This window comes from Siphateles boraxobius, unplaced genomic scaffold (genome assembly GCF_051911475.1).
Source record: "Siphateles boraxobius isolate OS27281-9 unplaced genomic scaffold, OSU_SipBor_1 46, whole genome shotgun sequence".
In the NCBI taxonomy this organism is placed as follows: Eukaryota; Metazoa; Chordata; class Actinopteri; order Cypriniformes; family Leuciscidae; genus Siphateles; species Siphateles boraxobius.
This window is the reverse complement of record NW_027509097.1, coordinates 14,262,501-14,285,070: the sequence shown is the minus strand read 5'-3', so window position 1 is coordinate 14,285,070 and position 22,570 is coordinate 14,262,501. Positions and strand designations below refer to the sequence as shown.

Sequence of the window (22,570 nt, the reverse complement as noted above, 5' to 3'; positions counted from 1 at the left end):
GTTAAAGGTGCTTAAGGGGCAATAGGCGAGACCACACTGCAACAGGCCGGCGCTTTGATCAGCGAGGGACCACAGGAGCAGGCACTGAGAGTCAGCCCTGTCAGGACCCTCTCGCACTCCATTGTTTCCACGCAGCCTGAGGGACCCGCTCAGGGCCAAAAGAATTCGGGACATGATGTCAGCAGCCCCAACCAGACCCCCAGGGACCTGCAAACACCTGCCTTCCGCCGCAGCTGGGGAATTCTGCAGCTAAATATAGCGAGCAAATTAAGGCAAACAAACCAAAACAAAGACGTATAGTGCCGATGGCATACTCCATTAAGCGGGACTACAGAAGAGAATTAGACGAGAACTGCAAGGACCTGTCTGCACGCTCAGCACCTGAACAACAACCTGTGGCCTGAGAGCATCCAGAAGAACTTGCAGTCCAGGTTGTTGGAGACTTATGTGTAAAAATCTGCTTTAGAACAGGCAGGGTGATAATACGGGCAATAATCAAACAATATCACATGATGAAGATTGCTATTCAACTGTAGGCTAGAAGTTAAATACAGATCAGAGTCATGACTGCAATTGTGATACTGCTTTTATACAACAATTCTTAAACAAGAAGCAACGTTTCTGACTAAATGTGCAATGACCCTTGCAATGACAGACCATTGGTTCATTGGTTTCTGCAGTGAGTGAACTTTCCAGTAGCATGTTTTAAACATGATTGGTAAATGATAAAGAAAGGCATCTGTCAGAAAAGTGAAGAAAAGCAATTGGCAAATGCATTTAAAAATTATTTGTTCACTTTTTGTTTTATTCATAACTCTTTACAATAAATTTAATTTGTTAACATCAGTTAATCTATTAATTAACATGAAACTAACAGTGAGCAATAGGCCTACATTTGTTACTGTATTTGCTGATCTTTAAGGTTAGATAATAAAAATACAGCTGTTCATTGTTTGTTCATGTACTTCACAGTGCATTAAGTAATGTTAACAAATTCTTTTATTTATTGTGATTATTATATGCCGCTTCAGGTTTGGTTTCTGTGCCGCTTTTTCTGTGTAAAGATCCCTATATACAACATTTAATTTTAATAATGTATTAGTAAATGCTGCAGAAGTGCAGTTAATTATTAGTCCATATTAACTAATGTAGTTAACTAATGTTTAATGAACTAATGTTTTATTTAACCGCAATTTAACATGTGAATGAAATAGTTTTTTAAATGTATAAGCAGTTAAATTTTTTAAATAAATAATTTAATGTTATTTAACTATAAAATAATATTTGATTAAAGTTTATTAAATTGTCTTTTTATTCTTTTATTTGTTAATCATAAAGTTTTTTTTTTTTTTACAATTTATATTTGTGTTATTAAATGAATCATTTATTCCTACATTTTATTTTTAAGTGGCACAACCGCAATCATCTTAAATGGTCCTTGATAGATAACTAAAACTTATACCAAATTTCCAATGATTTCTCTTTTCCAGACCATCCTGGAAAACATGCACCTTCGCTGTAAGTGCCATGGACTGTCAGGCAGCTGTGAAGTGAAGACCTGCTGGTGGGCGCAGCCTGACTTCCGGCTGTTGGGAGACTACCTGAAAGACAAGTACGACAGTGCCTCAGAGATGGTGGTGGAGAAACACCGGGAGTCCAGAGGCTGGGTGGAAACACTCCGCGCCAAATACGCCTTCTTCAAACACCCCACCGAGCGAGACCTGGTGTACTACGAGGGATCTCCCAACTTCTGCGAGCCAAACCCAGAGACGGGTTCGTTTGGAACCCGTGACCGCGTCTGCAACGTGTCGTCGCACGGCATTGAGGGCTGCGACTTGCTGTGCTGCGGCCGTGGCCATAACACACGGACAGAAAAGCGTAAGGAGAAATGCCACTGCATCTTCCACTGGTGCTGCTACGTCAGCTGCCAGGAGTGTGTGAGGGTCTACGATGTGCACACGTGTAAATAAGAGCAGCAAATGGAGGAAGAAAGGGACTAGTGGACATTAAAGGACGGAAAGCAAGAGAAGGAGAGGGAGAGACTGAGTACACACACGTGATAGTGGCACTTCTTTGGTAGAACTCTTCACTAATGTGCCCTTTTTGATCTACACACCCCAAAAGATGCCGAATGCGAGCATCATGGTTACTACTGCCATTCCTCTCACTTTTTTTTTTTTTTTTTGTGGCACGTATTACTTCTGCAAAAGAACAAAATGCCGTGTTATCATTCAGTCTTCTTTATCTGTAACACCATCTCTCTGATCATCGCACCCTACTGCCCAGGGGCCGAAACGGGATATGTTCACCTACAACCAATGACACTAGGCACGCATTAAAGAACAAGAGGATGGGAGGGAGGGAGGACGACGAGAAACTACTGAACGCTGGGTCTCGAAACGCGCCCTGTTATACTACTGAATCCAATGCATCGTTCATGTTTTCCCTCATGGTCTCTAAGATTTCCTCATCCAAGATCATATTGAACACTACTACCACATTCCCTATAATTATATATGTTCAAAACGTGGAACATATTGCTGTTCGCTACATAGAAAACCTCCTATTAATTTGCTTTATACAGCCGTTTGGAGGGATGCAATCAATAAATTAGTGTAGAATGCTGTGGGCGGTGCAAATGGGAAAAGGCATTGTGGGTCGCTTTAAAATTTCAGTAGGATATTTTGCAGAACATGTACATGCAAAGCCATCGTAACTCTTCTGGATGAGTGCATGACAGCAGAATGCGACGACACGCACTGGGCTCACGTGCACCCGACCAGTAAAATTTGCACTTACAAAACTACTTATGAGTATACTAATTCTAGAGATTATGACGATTATTTTTAACATATTCTTTTAAAGCTCCTCGTATATGACTGTGAAGGCACCGTTTCAACACTTCCCTGATGAGAAGTTTACTTAGAGGAAGGAGAACAAGTGAACAGGAGGAGGATAGTTAAGGAAAGACATAAGAGGGTGAATAAAGGAGGGAAGTGGCAACCCGATCTCATGAGATTTTACAATGTGGCGATTTCGTATGAATTTGTAGGCTACAATGTGAATTTGATAAATATTTTGGAAAAAAGCAAGCATGAAGGTCCATCCCTAAACCTAACCGGGCCGCAAAAAGGATCCTATGAAAATGTAAAAAGATCGTACAAGTTTATACGAAATAGCCACCAATTGGCCAAAACGTAAAATAGCTGTGAATCGCCATGCGAGCGTGTTGGAAGTGGAGGACTGCTGTGTGCGGGTTTGAGTTTGTGATAAATGGAGGAAAGACTGGCTTCACAAAGCTGAAACAGACTTGAGGAGGTTTCCATTCGACATGTTTTGACAGTCCCATAATTAAGTTCAACAAGGCAATTTCACATCCACACCAATCCTTGAGGAGCCCTCTCTCACCGGTCACATCTACGCTCCCTTTTCCATTTCTCCTTCCGCTATATCCAAAGTTTTGTACAAAGCCTTTAAAAGTTCATAATTCCCTTTTTATTTTATAATCTGAAAATGTTATGTTTTTATAAATATTATTTATTACACAATGTATATATCTGTATGTCTGAACTAAGATTATATATTTGAAGAACAAAACAGTCTCATGATTTTGCTTCTTATTACAAGATTGACTCTAGCACAATTTGTATATTGTGCTACATGTAGCCTCCTTTAATATGCAATGCGGATAACGACACTTAACAACCAGTGATTTTCTCCATAGTGGCACAAAATAAAATACTGTGCAACATTGACACGCAGCTAAATAAAGGGTTCGATCTACCAGATCACAATCATCTGACCTCCATGTCTGCATCTACTCTGTCATTCTAGCGATGACATCATCCTGTAGGTTTGCAGGCGGACCTCTGGTGTCTCCACTACAAACAAAATGACAGAGTAAAGCATGACACAATGCATTATACAAATATTGACTGAAATAAAACATATTTTACCTGTTCATGATTATTATTTGGTAGGCTCCTGGTGTTGTATGCACAGGACTATTTGAGAGTCACACTGTTTTTAACCTGGACTCTGGTGCTGTTTGGTCAATTTTATTTATTTTTTGACCTTATTGGAATGGTACGAAACTTGGTAAAAGTTTGACACTTGCTATGTGAACACAAAAAAATCATGGACATGGTTCAAAAAGGTTAAAAGGTCCAAAAAAATTAAATAATAATAGTCATACTTGTACTGTTCGCTCTCAAAAACGACTTTGTAAAAGAATTTCTTCAAGTGGAAATGTTTTGGTACTGCGCCCAACAAAATCTTACTGAAAGCTCATTTTTTTAGATATCAACCTCAAATTTAGAACACAACTTTTTTAGATGTATGGCTTTGATTTTCTCGCAGTTTTAGAGTAAAACATGTTAGAGTAAAACATGTAAAAACATATATTTAATATAAAATTTGAAATAGTATTTTTATGCATTTTTCTTAATAACCTTAAGTTTGTTCTCTTTTTAAAGACACTTGGCAGATTATTGTTGAAGAGAAAAAAAGTTATAAAAGTTTATGTCCAAAGCATTCAAGATTTACGACAGTTTAAATCGAAAATGTTATTTTTAAGTCTATGCTCAAAAAGTGATTAACAGGTAAAAAATGGATCATAATAACTATTTCATTAATATAATTCAGTACCAGAAAATCCCCTAAAAATAAAAAATATTAAATAAAAAATATTATTGAACTAAACTATAGAACATTCATTGGAAGAAAAAAAAAATATATATATATATATGTCATTTTTGACAGCACCATTGAGTTAAAAAAAAGTTATAAACACTGTGAGAAGGTAGCAAACGTGATACCTTTCTAATTAAAAGCTAATTACAAAACAACAATAATGGGAGTCATTTATTGCAATCTTAAAACCACATTTTAATTAGAGAATCATTGAAGACGTTTTTTATATTTCAAATTTCTAGGAAAAATATGTTGTATTATTTAGTTCCTTAAAGAGACATGAAAACATAATATAACATGTTAAACTCCAAATGTTCGTCAATAAGGATATCTACTACAAGTACTAGTGTGTAGACATGCAGTCCAAGATCAAAAGTGTACACAAAAATCATTTAAATTTAAAGAGCAAGTCCTTTTGGTGTGGTTCAATTATTACTTTCACAGATCAACAGTAAAATCATAATGGGGTCATAATGTTCTACTTAATTGCTCTAAGAGATAGAAAGTATGCCTGTATGCAAAAGAAGAGAATTCAAGGCCAATGTGAAGTATATCGGCACTGTTGGCAGACGGGAGGTAGGTCACAGGTTTCCGTCCTGTACACAATTTGTACACTTTTTAAGGCTGAAACGAGGGGTGTTTCATCTCTGAGACTACGAACTTTCCTATGTTCCTGACATGGAATGTCCAGAGTGACTTAAGAAGGACGAATAGTTCCCTTTCTTAAAAAAAACAAGTGCTCTTCTTGTCCGAAAACAATAAAAGCAATAAACAAACTACAATAATATACTGGCATGCAAAGGCACAGGAGTGAGAATTTCAATATAGTTATTGGAAGGCACTGACTGTTCCTAAGATAATAAGTCCATCCATGACAAAGGGAAAAGTGAGCAGACGTTTGGTCACAGAATTGCTTAATTTACACGTCCGAGTATAGGCAATTTTAGGAGTAAGGCATCATTGACATGAATGGTTCCTGTCAGTAAATACACATCATAAATATGATACATTGTGTGTGTGTGTGTGTGTGTGTGTGTGTGTGTGTGTGTGTGTGTGTGTGTGTGTGTGTGTGTGTGTGTGTGTGTGTGTGTGTGTGTGTGTGTGTGTGTGTGTGTGTGTGTGTACACATAAAAACCCTATGGGTCTTCATATACATGCATGTGCTATTTCAAAATTCCTGTACAAATATGAGACCCTATGCACTATGAAATCGAGGAGCTAGTGTTGTTCAGGGGCCAGTGCCGTGTAGAACACTATCCTTAAGGAAAGTGAGGGATAGAGATATATGGTGCTCTCTCTCCATCTCTCAAGTGCAAACCCAGTGTTTCCCTGACTCCTTTAACTGCTTCTGAAAGACATGGTACAAAAACACAAACAGGAAATCTTATGAAAAAGTGCACATATATTATTAATGGATAAAAGCTTAGACAATATGAAATTAAAAAATGACTGTTTACCCGATTTCCTTAAAAAGTATCCCTGGTCTCATTGTGGATGAATCATCAATGTATATTATTTTATTTATCATTTTAAAAAAAATTAAAAAAATAATCGCAATGATAATAAAATATACAATACCATTCACAAGTTTGGGGTCGGTACGACATCTTTCTCTTTTTAAAAAAAAAAGTCTCTTATGCTCTTATGCTTATTGATCAAAAATACAGTAATACTGTGGAATATTATATCAATTTAAAAAACTGTTTTCTATTTTAATATATTTTAAAATGTAATTTATTCCTGTGATCAAAGCTGAGTTTTCAGCATCATTACTCCGGTCTTTAGTGTCACATGATCCTTCAGAAATCATTCTAATATGCTGATTTGGCGTTAAAAAACAGTTCTTATTATTATCACTGTTGAAAACAGAATTTTTTTTCAGGATACTTTGGTGAACAAAGTTCAAAAGAACAACATTTACTCGAAATGTAATTCGTTTGTTACTTTATAAATGTTATTATTACCAAAAAGAGAATCTTACTGACCCCAAACTTTTGAACAGTGGTTTAAAAAAATAAAATAATAATAATAATTAAAAAAAAAAAATTTCTTCTACCTCTGAAACTTTTTGTGCAGACAGGAAAATTTTAATTTAACCAATGGGTCACTTTTTACAAACCAAACTCCAAAAGAAAAAGAAAAAAAACAAGTCCCGCTGATTTCGGAATATTCTGTTTCACTTACAATTTCATATTACAGAAGTCAAATGCATAACTATTGTGGTTTTTGATCATTTCTTGAAGTTTTCAATATTTAAGCATCTCTAAATGTTGAACTGAAACACTGACAGAGAAAATTAAAGCTTGTGTTACAAGGTGTGCTACTCCTACCAAAATATCCTTGGTATGTCTTCTGCACTCCGAGGCTACATTGCCCCAGATTTAGAAGCGCCCAACCTGGAGAACAACATGAACAACATGTTAATGAAAAAAAATTAGCATGATAAAGGAGGAAAAATCCATTTGATGCGAACTGAGAAATGGACTCACGATCCTTCTTCTATTAGTAGTGCCAAGAACTTTTTAACTCTGTATTCCAGAGGCATCTAAAAAATAAAACAGAAAAATACCCATGGGGAGGTGAAAACTAGAGATTAAAAGTGAAATCACAACTGAAAAAGATTTTTTTTGTTTGTTACACCACAGTACGTTCCATGCAAGCCCACCTTTCTGGAAAGTTGTGAGCTGTTTAAAAGACAAAAACCTTGTCAGCTATGTAAAGCCTGGAGGGTTCGGAGGGACCCTGAATTCATCAGTGAGGAGTTGTGAAGGGGCGGCAGTAAATGGATGTCGGGAAGGGGAAGTAACAAGATTAGTGATAAATCTAGCAGGCTGGCGTACCTGTTCACCCAGGACAGTAGGACAACCCAGTGCTGATGCCCTAACATGCTTATTTTGTTTGGTGATGTTTAGTGATATTTATTACCAAGATGGAACATAAAGATATACGCTCCAATTAAATTTCTACAGGAGATGAATACAAAATGAATTAAGGAACTGCATTCTCTGACATGTTTATGAACTAAATTGCACTGTTAACTTTTCGTTTATAGACTAGAATGTGATTTAAGGACAAAGGAAAGCTCTGAGGAGGGAGAAGGCACCGAGGAGGAAAATTAATGAAGGTGTATGCAATAACTTAGCTTTTCAATTGCCTGGGGCTGTTAAAGAAGTGGAAATTACTGAAAGAATAGAGGGAATGGGAGGAAAATGCAGTGCGGCTGTTTGCAGCATGTCCCGGCAGACTCAGTCTCATTCCTCTCTGAGGGGAAGCACTCACGCTGCCACATTACTGCATACCACACCAATTACACAGCATCCAGCCCAAACACCACTGCAACTCCAATTACGCCACCACAAAACAATACGACACTAACAAACACATATATAATTCTCATTAAACAAGACTAGCACTAATCTAGAACTAATGGTCTAAATGTACCCAAAAATGAACTCAAAATATTTTCTAAAATACATGTTGTTTTTTTAGAGCCAACATTGGCATAATAGAGCTCAACAATGACTGGACCGTTTTCCAGTGGCCTAGGTTACAGAAGTTTTTCTCCCATTATTTTCTCCACAGGGATTTAAAAAATGTCTTCAATAAAGAGTTCTAACCAACCTGGTCTGAGATTAATCACATCATCACAAACATTGAAGTAAAAAAAGTGAAATGTTATTACAATTTACAACTGTTTTCTACTTTATATTTCTATACTAATATATTTTAAAATGTAATTTATTCCTATGATGGCAAAGCTGAATTTCCAGCATCATTACTCCAGTCTTCAGTGTTACATTATGTCTCATTCTAATATACTGATTTAGTGCTCAAGTAACATTTTTGATTATTATCATGGTTGAAAACAGTTGCTTAATATATTTTTTGTGGATCTTTTTTTTTCAGGATTCTTTGATGAAAAAAAGTTCAGAAGAAAAGTATTTATTTATAATTGAAATCTTGTGATCAATTTAATGCATTCTTGCTGATTCAGTATTAAAAAGAAAATCATCTTACTGACCCCAAACTTTTGAATGGTAGTATATATAAAATATTTTATTTTATATATATTTTAAACTAGTGACTTATCGTGATCAGTTATAGGTATGTATTTATAATGTATAAATAATGCATTTTGAAAAGTAGTTCTTCACTGTGAACTTTTAAATCAAAATGTTTTATGGATTTTAGATATGTTTTATTAGTATCGATTTTTAATGCGACACCATTAAGCAGCTAACATTATTGCACAATTTTGTGAGCAGTCTGTTTTGGCAGGGAAAGTGAAACGCTTCAATCAACTCCAGAAGCAGGCCACATACACCAAATTACATGCAGATGAGGAATATGGAGTTCTGTTTACTTGTGTGTGTCAAGAAGGAAGGCGCATATGGAGTGGCTTGTTTTCATTATGATGCCATAAAGTAATTGAATTTGACAGTGACTCAAACCGCAGATGATTTCACAGGAAAGCTGTGAATCAGGGAGTCGTCTAGACAACCCGTAGGGTGAAAAGGTCTTTCTCTGTCTCACCTGCAGTGACATCTCAATAAGCATCTGCAGCTTCTTAATGCCCAGCCACATCATTTTTCCTTTCACCTGTTTTGCAATAGTTGCTCGCTCTTCTTCCTGGAAGCCCCCAAGAAGCTGAACGACAGAGGGGGGAAGAGTCAGTTAAGGTTCCAAAGACAATCAATCACAAACTATGGTCATATTCTAATGTACATGAGAACACAAGAAGCGGTATTGTTGTTGGCCATACAATAAAAGTCAATGGGGTCCAAAACAACACTGAACCCCAACTGACTTTCACTGTATTGACAAAGAAAAACACTGCAGCATTTTTCAAAATGTATTCTTTTGTGTTCCACAGAAGAAATAAAGTCATAAAGGTTTTGAACAACATGAGAGGAGGTCAATTATGACAGAACTGTCATTTTTGGGTGAACTATTCTTTTCAGGTGGCCTGCTTTATGATAAATGTTAATGAGCCCCCAGAAACTCTTTCTACTATAGTGATAGTGTTAGTTTCCTATTTGATCCATCAGGGTTTTATGGCCCATATAGTGTGAAATAGTGAGAATATGACACTCACACTTGAGGAAGAAAAAAACCAAATCAATTTTATTCAGAGACTCAAACGGAGCCAAAATATGCAATTTGGTGCAGTTGCTGTTATTTATTCGGCTAAAAAGTAAGATGAAAGACAAGTGTATCATGACATTTTTAGAATCATACTAAAAGGCCTTTTATGTTACTAACTACCAATCAATAAGACAACAGAAGAAGATTGTGTAGAGCAGGTTTTTCAGCAACATTTTGATCATGTTAATCCACATGACATTAATACATGACATTAATCCACATATGAAATATGATATAGTCGGCTATATAGGGTACTTTTGGGCCATTGTACATCTCTTATCTCTGTTAGTCTCTGAAAGCCTCACCTCCAGGGCCTCCATGAGATGTTCTCCTCTAGATATATTAGGGATGTGGATTGTAGTGCTGAAAGAGTCCAACATGCCCATCTCCTGCAGAACATCCTTTCTGCTGGTTGTGCCAAGAATCAGCAACTTACGACCCTGCAGTATAAATACAAGCGATGAGTTTTATGGTACTTTTCAAAACACTGAAGGTCAGAAGAGCATTTTGCGACGTGCTAGTATAATTATGCTATGGTGTCCATGTACGTGGAGTAAATAGGTGGGCCATTCCCAGAGGCCCTAGCGAGCAGAGGGGATTATGGGTCACTCCCCTGTGGTGCCCAGTATATGCTAGTGCATGCAGATGAGGTACCACACAGGCAGCGGGCCTGCCAGGTCCCGGCTCTCTCACAAACCCTTTCTATCGACTCACCCAAGACTCGACTCCCTGCTGAGTGCTGCTCTATACAGTCCTGATCTAGAGGAAAAGACCCTCAGCTATTCACAACACCTTACAAACACAGCACAACACCTATTCCTGCCTGACATACACTCACTGCCACCAGACAGGCCAACACAACAGTAGCTTGTTAGGGGAGGCCAAATATGAAAAACACTGCTGCAGCAAAAAAAATTTGTTGGCTAAATATTTAAAATGTAGTCAAATTATAAAAACAAGATTTATAGTTACTGGTTCAAGCAGCAACAACAACAACAACAACAACAAAAAATACTCAGAAGTGACAGGACACCAATTCTCAGCAAGATGCATGATTTTGTAGTACAAAAGGTGCAGGACAAATTACGCAAGAAAAGTTTAACAAGTGGTTCTTTTCAGTAAAATAGAAATTGTGGTAAGTACAGACTCAAAAAGTGGAGGACACTCAAATAGTGTACACCTTAGTTTATACTATATACACTACGGTAAAGATGTTTGGGGTTCTTAAGATTATTTAATGTTTTTGACAGGAGTCTCTTCCGCTCACCAAGGCTGCATTTATTTGATAAAAAATACAGTATAAACAGTAATATTGTAAAATATATAAATTTAAAATAACTGTTTTCTATTTTAAATGCAATTTATTCCTGTGATGGCAAAGTTTAATTTTCAACAGTCATTTTTCCAGTTTTCAGTGTCACATGATCCATCAGAAATCATTATAATGACACTTATTAGGATCACAGTTGAAAACGGTTGTGCTGCTTAATATTTTTGTAGAAACTGATTTTTTTCCCCCCACAATTCTTTGATGAATTGAAAGTTAAAAAGAACAGCATTTATTTGAAATAGATTTTTTTCATAACAGTATACATATCTTTATTGATCACTTTAATGTACCTTGCTGAATAAAAGTATTAATTCCTTTCAAAAAACATTTAAAAAATATCTTACTAACCCCAATTTTTTTAACACTGGTGTGTAATAAATCGTTTATACATTTCTATGATTTTTGACATGCTGTATTGTTTTTATTATGTATTTATTATATATGAAATTAACTAGCCTCCTGCTTTTAGCAAATTAACGTAAAAGATTTTACTGTACACTACCTAAAATGCTGAGTCAAACACATATAATTTCAAATAATCAGTAAAATAAGACAATAGAAACACTATACCACACATTAATTCATTGTTATGAGTTGACTACAGAGTCAATAATTTGATTTTGGTAACTGTCAATAATTGTATTTATGTAGAACCACTTGGAATCATTCACAGACCACAGTCTGAGAACCACTGGTTTAGGATTATACTTGGGCTAGAGGTTTTAAAAGCCTCTAACATTATGGGTGAAATAATACATTTTAGCAGACTAAAATAACTGATATGTTTATGCATAAACTACCAATGTAGTGATTGGCACCAGAGCAATCAGAGGAGCTCTTTTCTTGTAAAAAGGAGGTGCTGCCCCCTATCTGTGACCGTCAGTATTATGGGCGACATTCTCACCCGAGGAGGAGGTTTCTTCAATAATACCAGCAGAGCCTGCAGCACGAGGTTAGAGAACCGTGGCCCAATGGGAACAAAATCTGTGGAGTGTATAAACATGATGAGAAGATAGTATTGGGTAAGATTGATATATAGACCAACCATTACATTGTACATTTTGATCATTTCAACTTTTTATCAGTTTTGACAGGAAGTGCATCATCCACGGTGTGATGGACTCACCCAGCAGTCGTTCTATATCGTCCACCACCACACAGCTCAGCTGGGACTTGTAGGCGTCCTCGAATATCTAGAGAGAAGAGAAAAAATAAACCCACTATTGAAGACCTATGGCTGCAAAATCACATCCATACCATAACATCCCCAATGACAACTGCTTTCAACACGCACAGATCTCTTCCCGTCTTAACCTAGAGCGACGAGGTTGTTACCTTCTTGATGGCCTGACATTTGGCGATCTCTGAAAAGCCGATCATTTTGTCTGGAGAGCAGATCTTGATGAAGGGAAACTGGGAGTCCTCTGCGATCTTGGCCGCCAGTGCGGTCTTACCACTGTGAGGAGGCCCTGCGGGAGCGGAGAGCATTCACACTCACAGTCATATCCGATTGCAGCATTATGGTTTATGTTTGCTTGTGTGAAACTAGAGAACAAGAGCAGGGAGGAATGCTATCCTCTCAGCGTTTTTGTACATGTGTGCAACTGTAAGTTGTCAAGCTATAAGTTTCTTATAATGTAAGGTCATCTGCAGTCAGATACCCTGTTGAACAGGTAGCTACACTAAAAGCTACAAATAAAAAGTAGCTAATTACATTTAAGCTATGGGGTTCATTTTAAATATACCTATTAGATGACATTGACATTAAAATAGTTTTAATTCTGCCATCATCTACACACCCTCTCTTAGGGCTGAATGATTTATCAAAATTAAATAAAAATTGCGATATGGATTAGTGTGATTTTCAAATCACAAAGACTGCTAATGATCTGGGGTTTTCAGGTTCACAGTAAATGCTGCTTCACACAAACTCTATCTTTGCATGTGCTCTGAGTTTGGGTTGCTAAAAGTGCATTTAGGAACACATCGTACAGCACTCATCTCACCAGATTTGCAATGAGAAGTGTTTAACATATTCAAATTAAGAAATGAATACATAAATATTAGTATCGTAATTTTACAGTTAATTTTCAGTAAAATTAAATAATGATGTTATTTTTTTTAAATATTGTTTATTTTACAGTGAAATATAAATAAGTAATAAGTAATATAAATAAGTATAAATACAATAGTAATATTTCTTATAAAAAAATAAAATAAAATAATTAAAGTATCACACATTTTGGCCACATTGTGTAGCCCTAAAAAAGCACCGCAAACCTGGACCTGTTAAAAAAAAAGATGATTTAAATCATGCAGTCCTAACTCTCCTCCAAAAATAAAGTCATCTCAGAAAAACCCAAACAAGCAAAGTGAATGACACAGCACTCAATGTTTTGAACTATAAAACATTATAATATTCATTCTGATTGAATATTTAAATTGACTAACAGCCATAATTGTTTAATAAAAATAATATTTTGTGTACTTCTACAAGAAAACATTTTTAAGGAACAAGTATTGACTTTTTTACTCAATAAAAAAAGTAAATGCAACATTCTGTCACTCTACTAAATTAAATGAGTTCAGCTAGTAAAGTCACTATTTTAATTAGTTGACCCCTAACATTGTATTTGTGTATGTCTATGTATGTGCATGTGAGGTTTGTGTGTAAGACTTGCCCTCTAAGAGCACAGTTACTAGCGGTGTGCGTTCACTGTTCTTGGTCTGTTGCACCAGTAGCTCTCCATCTCCCAAAATGTCAGACACACCATTGCTCCATTTTACAATACCATTCATGACGTAACTGGCGTAATCCTCCTGATTAGAGCCAAATGCCTTTACAGAAGAAAAAAAACAGAGAGAAAGGCATTAAATATTAAAGCAGTGATAAATGACCTTTTTCACTGCTAAAATGATCTAATTCTGTATAAACAACATTTATGACTAGTAATATTTTAGACTCAGTCTTAGGTGGCCCATTTACACAGTGCAGAATGAACAGAATAATTAATTTAACATCGCTTTACATGTCGTATGCAAATGACAGCCACCTCCTTTCTAAGTGGGAGGCTTTTGGCCAAAAGAACTTTGGACCAGACTTCATGACGATAGGGAAGTTTAGGAACACAAGATCTATTAAATCAGGGGAATTCAAGTCAGCATATCATTATACAAACTGAATACACAATAATGTGGAATGGACTTACAGGCTTGATGTCATTGTTCAGAGAAGCCCAGAAGTCAGTCCTGCTGACCTGCAGAGTGAGAGCCTTTTCTGTGTCCACCTCTACCTGAGTAGTGGCCTACAAGAGCGAAAAAACACAGATTGATCCTCATCCACTTCATCAAAACAAAAGCTCTTGAAGCAAGAGAAAGAGAGACCTATTACACCTGTGTAAGCTTCATCAAATATGGGAGAATTGTGTCAACGCCATTTATGGGAGTGTGTGAGGTGTACTGCTAACACACACACACTTTGTCTAGCTTTATAAAGATATCAATAGACTTCTCAACTGCTTCTAAAATTGTTATCTTGTTCGAGAAGCCGTATCACTCGGATATACATCACAATAGTGAAGAAAATACTATTGCAACTTCCGTTTCATGTCGACTTTAAGAATTAGTTTAGTTTAAATCAGCCATAATTAGTTGTAGGGGTCAATGAGATGATGAGATTAGACCTTGATGTGACGGTTCATGGCAGTCGACTGGGCAGCCCGAACAAGCCCTTCCAGCTCTGCTCCGCTATAGTTCTTGGTCTCGATAGCCAGCTCTTTTACGTCAACGTCTTTGGCCAGCATGTTTGACTGCCTCATCTTTGCTGTGTGGATATGCAGGATCTGAACACGGCCCGTCTCGTCAGGCAGGCCTGGAAAAGGACTAGAAGTCAACTAGTTGTTCAGGCAACCTTGAATATGTGGTCCATGATGGCTACAGTAGTTCTCACCAATCTCCATTTTGACCTCCAGTCTTCCCGGCCTCAAGAGGGCTTCATCAATCAGGTCAGGCCTGTTGGTCATCCCTTAAATAAAGTATGATTTAATGATGAACACAAAGCCAAATCAATAAACACATTAAAAATGTAACAAAAAAATGATGCATGTTCATTCTTTATGCTGGTCGATCTCAATGGAAGTTCTCACCAATAACCAAGAGGTTGTTGAGCTGCTCTACACCATCGATCTTGGACAGTAGCTGGTTGACTACAGTGTCATGGACCCCCGTGCTGCCTGCCATGCTGCCACGTTGTTTACAGATGGCATCAATTTCATCAAATATGATGATGTGAAGGCCACTGTTGGCCCCCAACTTCAAAAGCCAAGCAAAAAAGAGAGACAGAAATATAATATAATAAATAATATAACATAATATAATATAAAAAATGTTTGAATAGCCTTATTAAACCTCATAATAATTTCGTTTTAATGTTGTTTTAAAAAATACTGTATAGAGTTCTCTTAAGCTCTCTGATTAAATGTAAAGCTGGTGAATGGCCTGTGACTGTATAAACTATGCGACAATGGTCTACAATTAAGATTTATCTCCTTCATCTCAGATGCTGTCAGAGGCTAGGCCGTAACATTTAGCACAGATGGGAGGCCAGTATGAGTGTGCGTGGCCTCCCGTGAGTTGGGGTGAGGGGTTAGAGATAACCGAATGCTCTCATTAAGAGGTGACGAGTGAGCTCTTCAATGTCATGTAGTCACACAGTCTACCAGCACAACATCACACTCAACAACGGCCAGAACCAGCAGTTCTCTGCCAACACTTCATGACACATCACCCTTGGAAGAAAAAAAAAACTGTGATAATGTTTCTAAGCAAACACAAGGCCATTTGCAGTAATTCAGTAAGTATATTTCAGCAATTTGGAGTTATTTGTAGAGCTGCTGGATGGCCCAAAACTGGGAACAGCATCCATTGAGCAAACCCAAGTTTGCCTGCCATGATTTTTTTGACTATTGACAGAGCACCCTTTCTTTAAAGTGTCAAATATCAGTGGGTTCCATCACAGAGCCAGATGAATGTAAGGTTGTGCAAAACTGTCTGTATGGCCTTTCTAAGCGAGCAGTGATTTGTGAAGTGCGTGAAAGAACAAAGGTTTTTCCTAATTGTGTAATGTTTAATAATTAGCATGAAATGCCATGCAGTGGTTTTAACTTCGATCTTTTTTGACTAACAATTCTATTCATGAAAAATTTAAATCCGGTTTTAAAGCTTGCCATAGTACTGAATCGGCTCCCCTAAGAGTTTTGAATGACATGCTAGCTACTGACTCGGGGCAATCTATGGTTCCGCTCAGATTGAATTAATAGGAAATATGCTGTCTGCCTTGGACATTGGAGTCCTCTGAAATTCATTAAAAATCTGGTGTTCCTCAGGGCTCAATTCTTGGCCCTGTATTATTTTCTCTTTATATGGTTCCACTGGGATCTATTTTAAACAGGTATGAAGTGTTCTTTCATCTTTATGCTGACGACACCCAAATTTATCTGACTTTAAAGTGTGAGAATAAGCATGCCCTAAAGCCTATTTTAGACTGGGCGAATTAAACTTTTGGCTTAGGAGTAATTTAATTTAATAAAAGTCTTAATGAGAGTAAGACTGAAATTATCCTGTTTGCTAGAATGAACACAGAGTACATGACTTTGATCTTGATTCCCTGTCATCATACAGTACCACATGTGTTAGGAATCTGGGTGTATTGTTTAACAACAGCCTTAAATTTGATAAGCAGATAAGTGCTATGGTCAAATCTTGTTTTTATCATCTTCGCCTTTTAACTAAGGTCAAGCCATTCTTGTCTTTAAAGAAGTTTAAAATAGTTATGCATGTGTTTGTAACGTCTCGGTTGGATTACTGCAACTCACTTTACCATCGGTGTCCCCCAGTCATCCATCTTATGTTTCAGTTAGCTCAAAACATGGTGAAATGGCTTCTCAAGGTGACCATTAAATGCGAACACATTAATCTTGATTTCACTTCACTGGCTACCTGTTAAATTTATAATTAATTTAAAAGTTTTATTATTTGTATTTAAATCCATTCAGAACCAGGCACCACAGAACCTATCTAACTGCACCCGTACACACAGTCGAGATCACTTCAATCTGTTGATTCCGAATTACTTTATGTTCCCAGGAGTAAACTCGAAAATAGAGGTGATTGTGCTTTTGCTGTTGTTAGACCGAAGTTATGGAATAGTCTCCCGGCTTACATTAGAACTGACCCAAATATTTAACATTTTTAAACTACTCTTAACATATTTGTTCTCACTGGCGTTTAATATTCCCTGATTCTCTGTTTTATGAGTTTTTATCTAGAACAGTAGCATTTTTTTTATTTTTTACAGCTGATGATTACTGTTTATTTTTGTGTGATATTGCTGTGTTCTTTTTTATACTCTGTGCAGCATTTTGGTCAACCTTGGTTATTTCTAAATGTGCTATGTATATATATATATATATATATATATATATATATATATATATATATATATATATATATATAAACTGTGTTGTATTGTACTGTCTTGTATTGTATTTTGTCTCCATCTCTTCCTGGTTTCTTACTCTCTTCTGTTCCTCCTCGGCATCAGCAAACAGTTTTCTAATGTTGGCCTCTGACTCGCCCACATATTTGTTCAGAATCTCTGGCCCGTTGACCACCTTCGGCTCTCTAGCATTCAGCATCTTTCCAATCTGACGTGCCATCAGGGTTTTACCACAGCCGGGCGGCCCAAACAACAAGATTCCCTTCACGTGTTTGCAGCCTGTGGAAAGAGAAAGGGGTTGTGGGGTGTAAAGTCAATATACATAAAGCTCAACACAACAGTTAGTTTCTCAAAATTCAACTGAAAGTGCAGCATTTAATGACTTCTGCAGTCTCAAAATTATTCAACCCCTTCATGGCAAGCATCTTTAGTACTTAGTAGAAAACCCTTTTGCAGTTATGTCCTGCGGCAAACAAGATGTATAACCAGACACCAGCTTCTGGCAAAGTTTCTGAGGAATCTTAGCCCATTCTTCATGAGTAATGGCCTCCAGTTCAGTAATATTCTTGGGTTTGTGTGCTGAAACCACCTTCAAATCCCACCAGAGATTTTCTATGGGGTTCAGGTCCAATGACTGTGATGGCTGCTGTAGAATCTTCCAGGACCTCTTTTGCTCCAAGCCTTGGTGGAATTTGAGGTATGCTTGGGATCATTGTCCTGTTGGAAGGTCCAAGGACGCCCAAGCTGCAGCTTCCTCACTGACGGCATGACGTTTTCTACTAGAATTTCCTGAAATACTTCAATGAATCCATCTTGCCTTCCACACACTACAGGTTTCCAGTGCCAGAGGATCCAAAGCAGCCCAGGAGCATCCTTGAGCCCCATCATGCTTGACTGTAGGCAGTGTTCTTTTCAGCTTATGCTTCATTCTTCTTCTTCCAGACATACCGCTGATCCATAGATCAAAATCCCAAAACTACTGTGGCTTATTTATATGATTTTTAGCAAATTGGAGCCGACTTTTCTTGTGCTTTTGGGTCAGTAGTGGTGTGCTCTTGGAGTTCTGGCATGTGTTTAGTGCGCGCCTTACTGTACAAGCTGAAACCTCAGTGCCAGTTCTGTCAATATGGCCACTTTATGAGATACACCTTGCTAGTCCCAGGTTGGACCAACTTTTGTCTTCCGAACTTCCTTAATTCCTCGTGGCAATGATTCAACAAGGTGCTGGAAACATTCCTCAGAGATATTTGTCCATATTGACATGATAGCTTCACTTAGTTGCTGCAGATTTGTTGACTGCTTGTCCAAGATGTGAATCTCCTGTTCCACCACTTCCTAAAGGTGCTCTACTGGATTGAGATCTGGTGACTGTGGAAGCCATTTTAATACAGTCAAATATTTTTCATGTTTAGGAAACCAGTTTGAGATGATTTGAGCTTTGAGACATGGTGCGTTATTTTGCTGGAAGTAACCATCAAAGGAATGGACATGGTCAGCAAATATACTCAGGTAAGCTATGGCGTAATTGGTACTAATGGGCCCAGCATGTGCCAAGAAAATATCCCCCACACCATTACACCACTAGTAGCAGCCTGAACCGTTGATACAAGAAAGGATGTATCCATGCTTTCATGTTGTTTATGCCAGATTCTGACTCTGCCATCTTCTACAGCAGAAATCCAGCCTCATCAGACCAGGCAACAATTGTAACCAAAGTTTTCTGTTCTTAGCTGACAGGAGCGGCACCCAGTGTGATCTTCTGCTGCTGTAGCCCATCTACTTCAATGTTCAACGCATTGTGCGTTCAGAGATGTTCTTCTGCATACCTTAAAAGAGTGGTTATTCGAGTTATTGTCACCTTTCTATCAGCTCGAACTAGTCTACATTATATGGTTATGAGATTATGCCATAAAGCACACACAAGAAATATGGCCAAGTGTCCAATACAACGGTTTTCAGAGTAGCACAAGGGTCTTTTTGATGAGCAATGGCATTTCTGAGACAAGAGCCCTGTTTGTGGTTAACAACATCTGTTGGCTGCCATTTGAAAAGAGCGGGAATTCTGGAGATAACAAGCAGGCATGAGATGGGAATCAGTATGCCCATTTACACCTGTTGACAGACTCAGGTTGAGGGAGGGCAGACGTCCAGCCTTTCCACAGAGGAGAAGAACGAGGCCACGGCTGGGCAGACTGAAATGACCTTTAAGTGTTGGGAGTTCTGGGAGAAACTGGGTGTACTGGTGTACACTCCCACCCAAGCGCTATAAGACAATAACATACTCAGACACACACCCGCACTTTCCTTCAGCACCTGGCCTCCAAAAAGAAGCCCAATTAAGTGCTCACCTTTGCGCTATCAAGACCCGCCATCTCATTAGAGCAGCCAGCTGCCCGAGCCAGAGGCCAACTCCTGCAGCCATCACACCACAAAGGTCATCTCTCGCTCTCTCTCGCACACACACACTGAACTGTGTGTCTGCATACATGATCAAGTCATCTGACAGCTTACAGGAATATGCTCTTCATTACTGTTCATTTTCGCAGTTTGGCAAGTGAAGAATAGAATAAAGTATTAGCAAAACCATGTTAACATTTACTGATAAACTAAGTGACACCACATGTACGCAAAAAAACACAGACTCCAGGTGGCCTTGGAAAACATGAACATACAAACTATGACACTGATAATCTCAAATACTGATTATGTGCTTTATTTAATGTTAACAGAATTGAATGTGAGTTTAAATATCTTTTGCGTGACCTTTATGGCTATACTGATGGATAATTCACCTCAGATCTTGAAAATAAATGAAAGGAAAAAAACAAGAATGTTTAAACTGTGAAGTCAGTTTGAATAAACCACTGTGTTATATAACAAAGATCGTTTCAGTCACTCAGTATGTTTTTAATAATGTTAAAATGGTGTAATATTTATGAATTTGATTATTTACTTATATCCATTTTGTTGTGAATGCAGTGCGCTTGCAGAGACTCCGCACACACACACGCTCTTCTGATAAGCTGTGATTTTGGATTGATTTTGTCGCGGCTCGTAGTCACGTTGCGTCTCCTGTGGACAGACAAATTGCTTGGCACTGGAATCTTATCGCATCAAGTCTGGTTAGGACACGATGTTAAACTATTTTTTTTTTACTATGGACATGCGCTTTCTTAGTCAGGATTCATCAACATGAGCACCTGTTGAAAATCAATCTGAAATTCTGTGTGAGAACATTTCTTTGCACACCAGTAAGAACACTTAGCGAAAGAGTCCCAGTGTCTAAAAGCTGACAACGGAACGCAGACAGCAGCTTCAACTGCGAATGATTATAATTCTTTCGCTGCAGGAGTCAATCTAATGGGAATTTGTCTGCTGGATAGCATCTTTAACAATTGTTGATCTGTTTAGAGGGCGAATATAAATCATTAAAATACAATCAGATTGCAGTCTGACAATATAATTCAAACTAGGCTTTTGACTGCTAGCCAACAGCAAAAGAGAAGACAACATAACGATGTTCTTTCAGGGTTGAATGTAACTGAGCAATTCTCTCATTTATGGGTAGAATGAGGGGCTGGGAGGGTCTGAGAGCAGTCGGTCCAATCTTTTAGCCACTCTCTTATTTAGTTTGGCTTGGTCCTCTTTCTCTCGAACTTGAGTCGCAACATTCCGTGATTCATGTCGCCTACAACATGCTGTGCCTCTACTGGCCACTTAAACAGAGAGCGATGTGGTTGAAGAAGGGGAAAAAAAGATATATGTCCTTCCAAAACAAAGACAGGGCGTCATGCACTAGTGTAGCTTCACAGTTTTTTGTTTTTAAAGCAAAAGGTAGAGAAAATCTGAGACTCACCCATTTGCTCCACTATGTCTGGAGGAAAGACTCGCGATGCGAAGGCCCGACGGAAGATGTCCGAGAACTCCCTGTCCAGGCCTCCGATCCCCATGCGCTCAAAGTTCCAGTCAGGGTTAATGATGGACTGCCGAGACCCTCTGGCCTTTGATTTTCCTGGGGAAGAATAATCAAAATCAGGGTGCTGAGGAACACTAAAGAAACTAAGGAAAACATATCTATATTTAACCTACCAAGGTCATACCCCACGTAAAATGAACAGATGTATAAAACATTTGAGCAGAGGTGACAAAGTGAGGAAGCTGAGGTGAAAACACATGTGTCTGACTGCTATCTAGTGGTACGGTTTAGTTGTTACATGATTTGAAATATGAACATTTTACTGTTCGAGTCATTGGACAACACATGCCACAGATCTGAAATAAAAGTTATTTAATTTAATTATTTTGAATTAATCTGTTCAGCAATTTCTCATTTTTTCCTTGCCTATAACTCAATCTAGCTCAACATGTGAGATAAAAAATGTGTAAGGAGTAAATATGGAGTGCTGTCTGCTTGCGTATTAAACACTTGCAGGTCAAACACTTACCAATCAAATTGAGAGATGAGCTCTCGGCTTTCTCAAAAATCACCTGACTGTTGCCGTGCAACAGACCAATCTCAATCTGAAAAAGAAGCATGGAGATAAACAATGTTTAATGCGCTATAACTCTCTTAACACAATTAGATATGACTTGAAAGCAAGCAGTAAAAAGGTACCTTCTGTTTTTTGCTAGAGCTTTGCTCGCCCCTGAGGATGCTGGGATCCATTGCCTCGATATCTTTTATGACCAGTCCGAAAAGCCTGTCACAAAAGCTGAAGGCAAACTGCCAGGAAGACGATACAGGCTTTATGTGCCAGTACATCCACACTACACAAAAGTTCTCAGACCTCATCGAGTGTGGGTCTGACATTGATTTCATAGGCTCTTTAATTGTCTCACCTGCTGGCCGATGCTAAAGGCCTGTGCGTTGAAAAACTGGATAAATTCAATGGCCATTTTATCAGAGT

General features: G+C 37.9%; 2 protein-coding genes across 3 annotated transcripts in view; one reads left to right on the top strand and one right to left on the bottom strand.

Moving 5' to 3' along the window:
• wnt3 (wingless-type MMTV integration site family, member 3) overlaps positions 1-3,597 on the top strand; it is a 30,093-nt gene extending 26,496 nt beyond the window's left edge. Inside the window, exon 4 of the mRNA XM_077200974.1 lies at positions 1,491-3,597. Within this exon, the coding sequence (XP_077057089.1) occupies positions 1,491-1,970 (480 nt within the window). The 3' untranslated portion in view covers positions 1,971-3,597. The remainder of the gene's footprint in view (positions 1-1,490) is intronic.
• Positions 3,598-4,862: 1,265 nt separating this feature from the next.
• Positions 4,863-22,570, bottom strand: part of nsfb (N-ethylmaleimide-sensitive factor b) — a 23,670-nt gene continuing 5,962 nt past the window's right edge. Inside the window, exons 5-22 of one of the 2 annotated variants that reach the window (XM_077200973.1) lie at positions 22,503-22,570; positions 22,279-22,386; positions 22,109-22,184; positions 21,520-21,675; positions 17,743-17,942; positions 15,313-15,478; positions 15,117-15,191; positions 14,851-15,038; positions 14,377-14,472; positions 13,849-14,005; positions 12,503-12,636; positions 12,294-12,360; positions 12,072-12,151; positions 10,143-10,277; positions 9,226-9,339; positions 7,182-7,237; positions 7,023-7,088; positions 4,863-6,037 (exon numbers count right to left, since the gene is read on the bottom strand). The exon at positions 22,503-22,570 is cut by the window's right edge and continues 99 nt beyond it. In XM_077200973.1, the coding sequence (XP_077057088.1) occupies positions 7,058-7,088; positions 7,182-7,237; positions 9,226-9,339; positions 10,143-10,277; positions 12,072-12,151; positions 12,294-12,360; positions 12,503-12,636; positions 13,849-14,005; positions 14,377-14,472; positions 14,851-15,038; positions 15,117-15,191; positions 15,313-15,478; positions 17,743-17,942; positions 21,520-21,675; positions 22,109-22,184; positions 22,279-22,386; positions 22,503-22,570 (1,907 nt within the window). In that variant the 3' untranslated portion in view covers positions 4,863-6,037; positions 7,023-7,057. Of the gene's footprint in view, positions 6,041-7,022; positions 7,089-7,181; positions 7,238-9,225; positions 9,340-10,142; positions 10,278-12,071; positions 12,152-12,293; positions 12,361-12,502; positions 12,637-13,848; positions 14,006-14,376; positions 14,473-14,850; positions 15,039-15,116; positions 15,192-15,312; positions 15,479-17,742; positions 17,943-21,519; positions 21,676-22,108; positions 22,185-22,278; positions 22,387-22,502 lie in introns of both variants that reach the window. The other variant, XM_077200972.1, reaches the window with a different exon arrangement.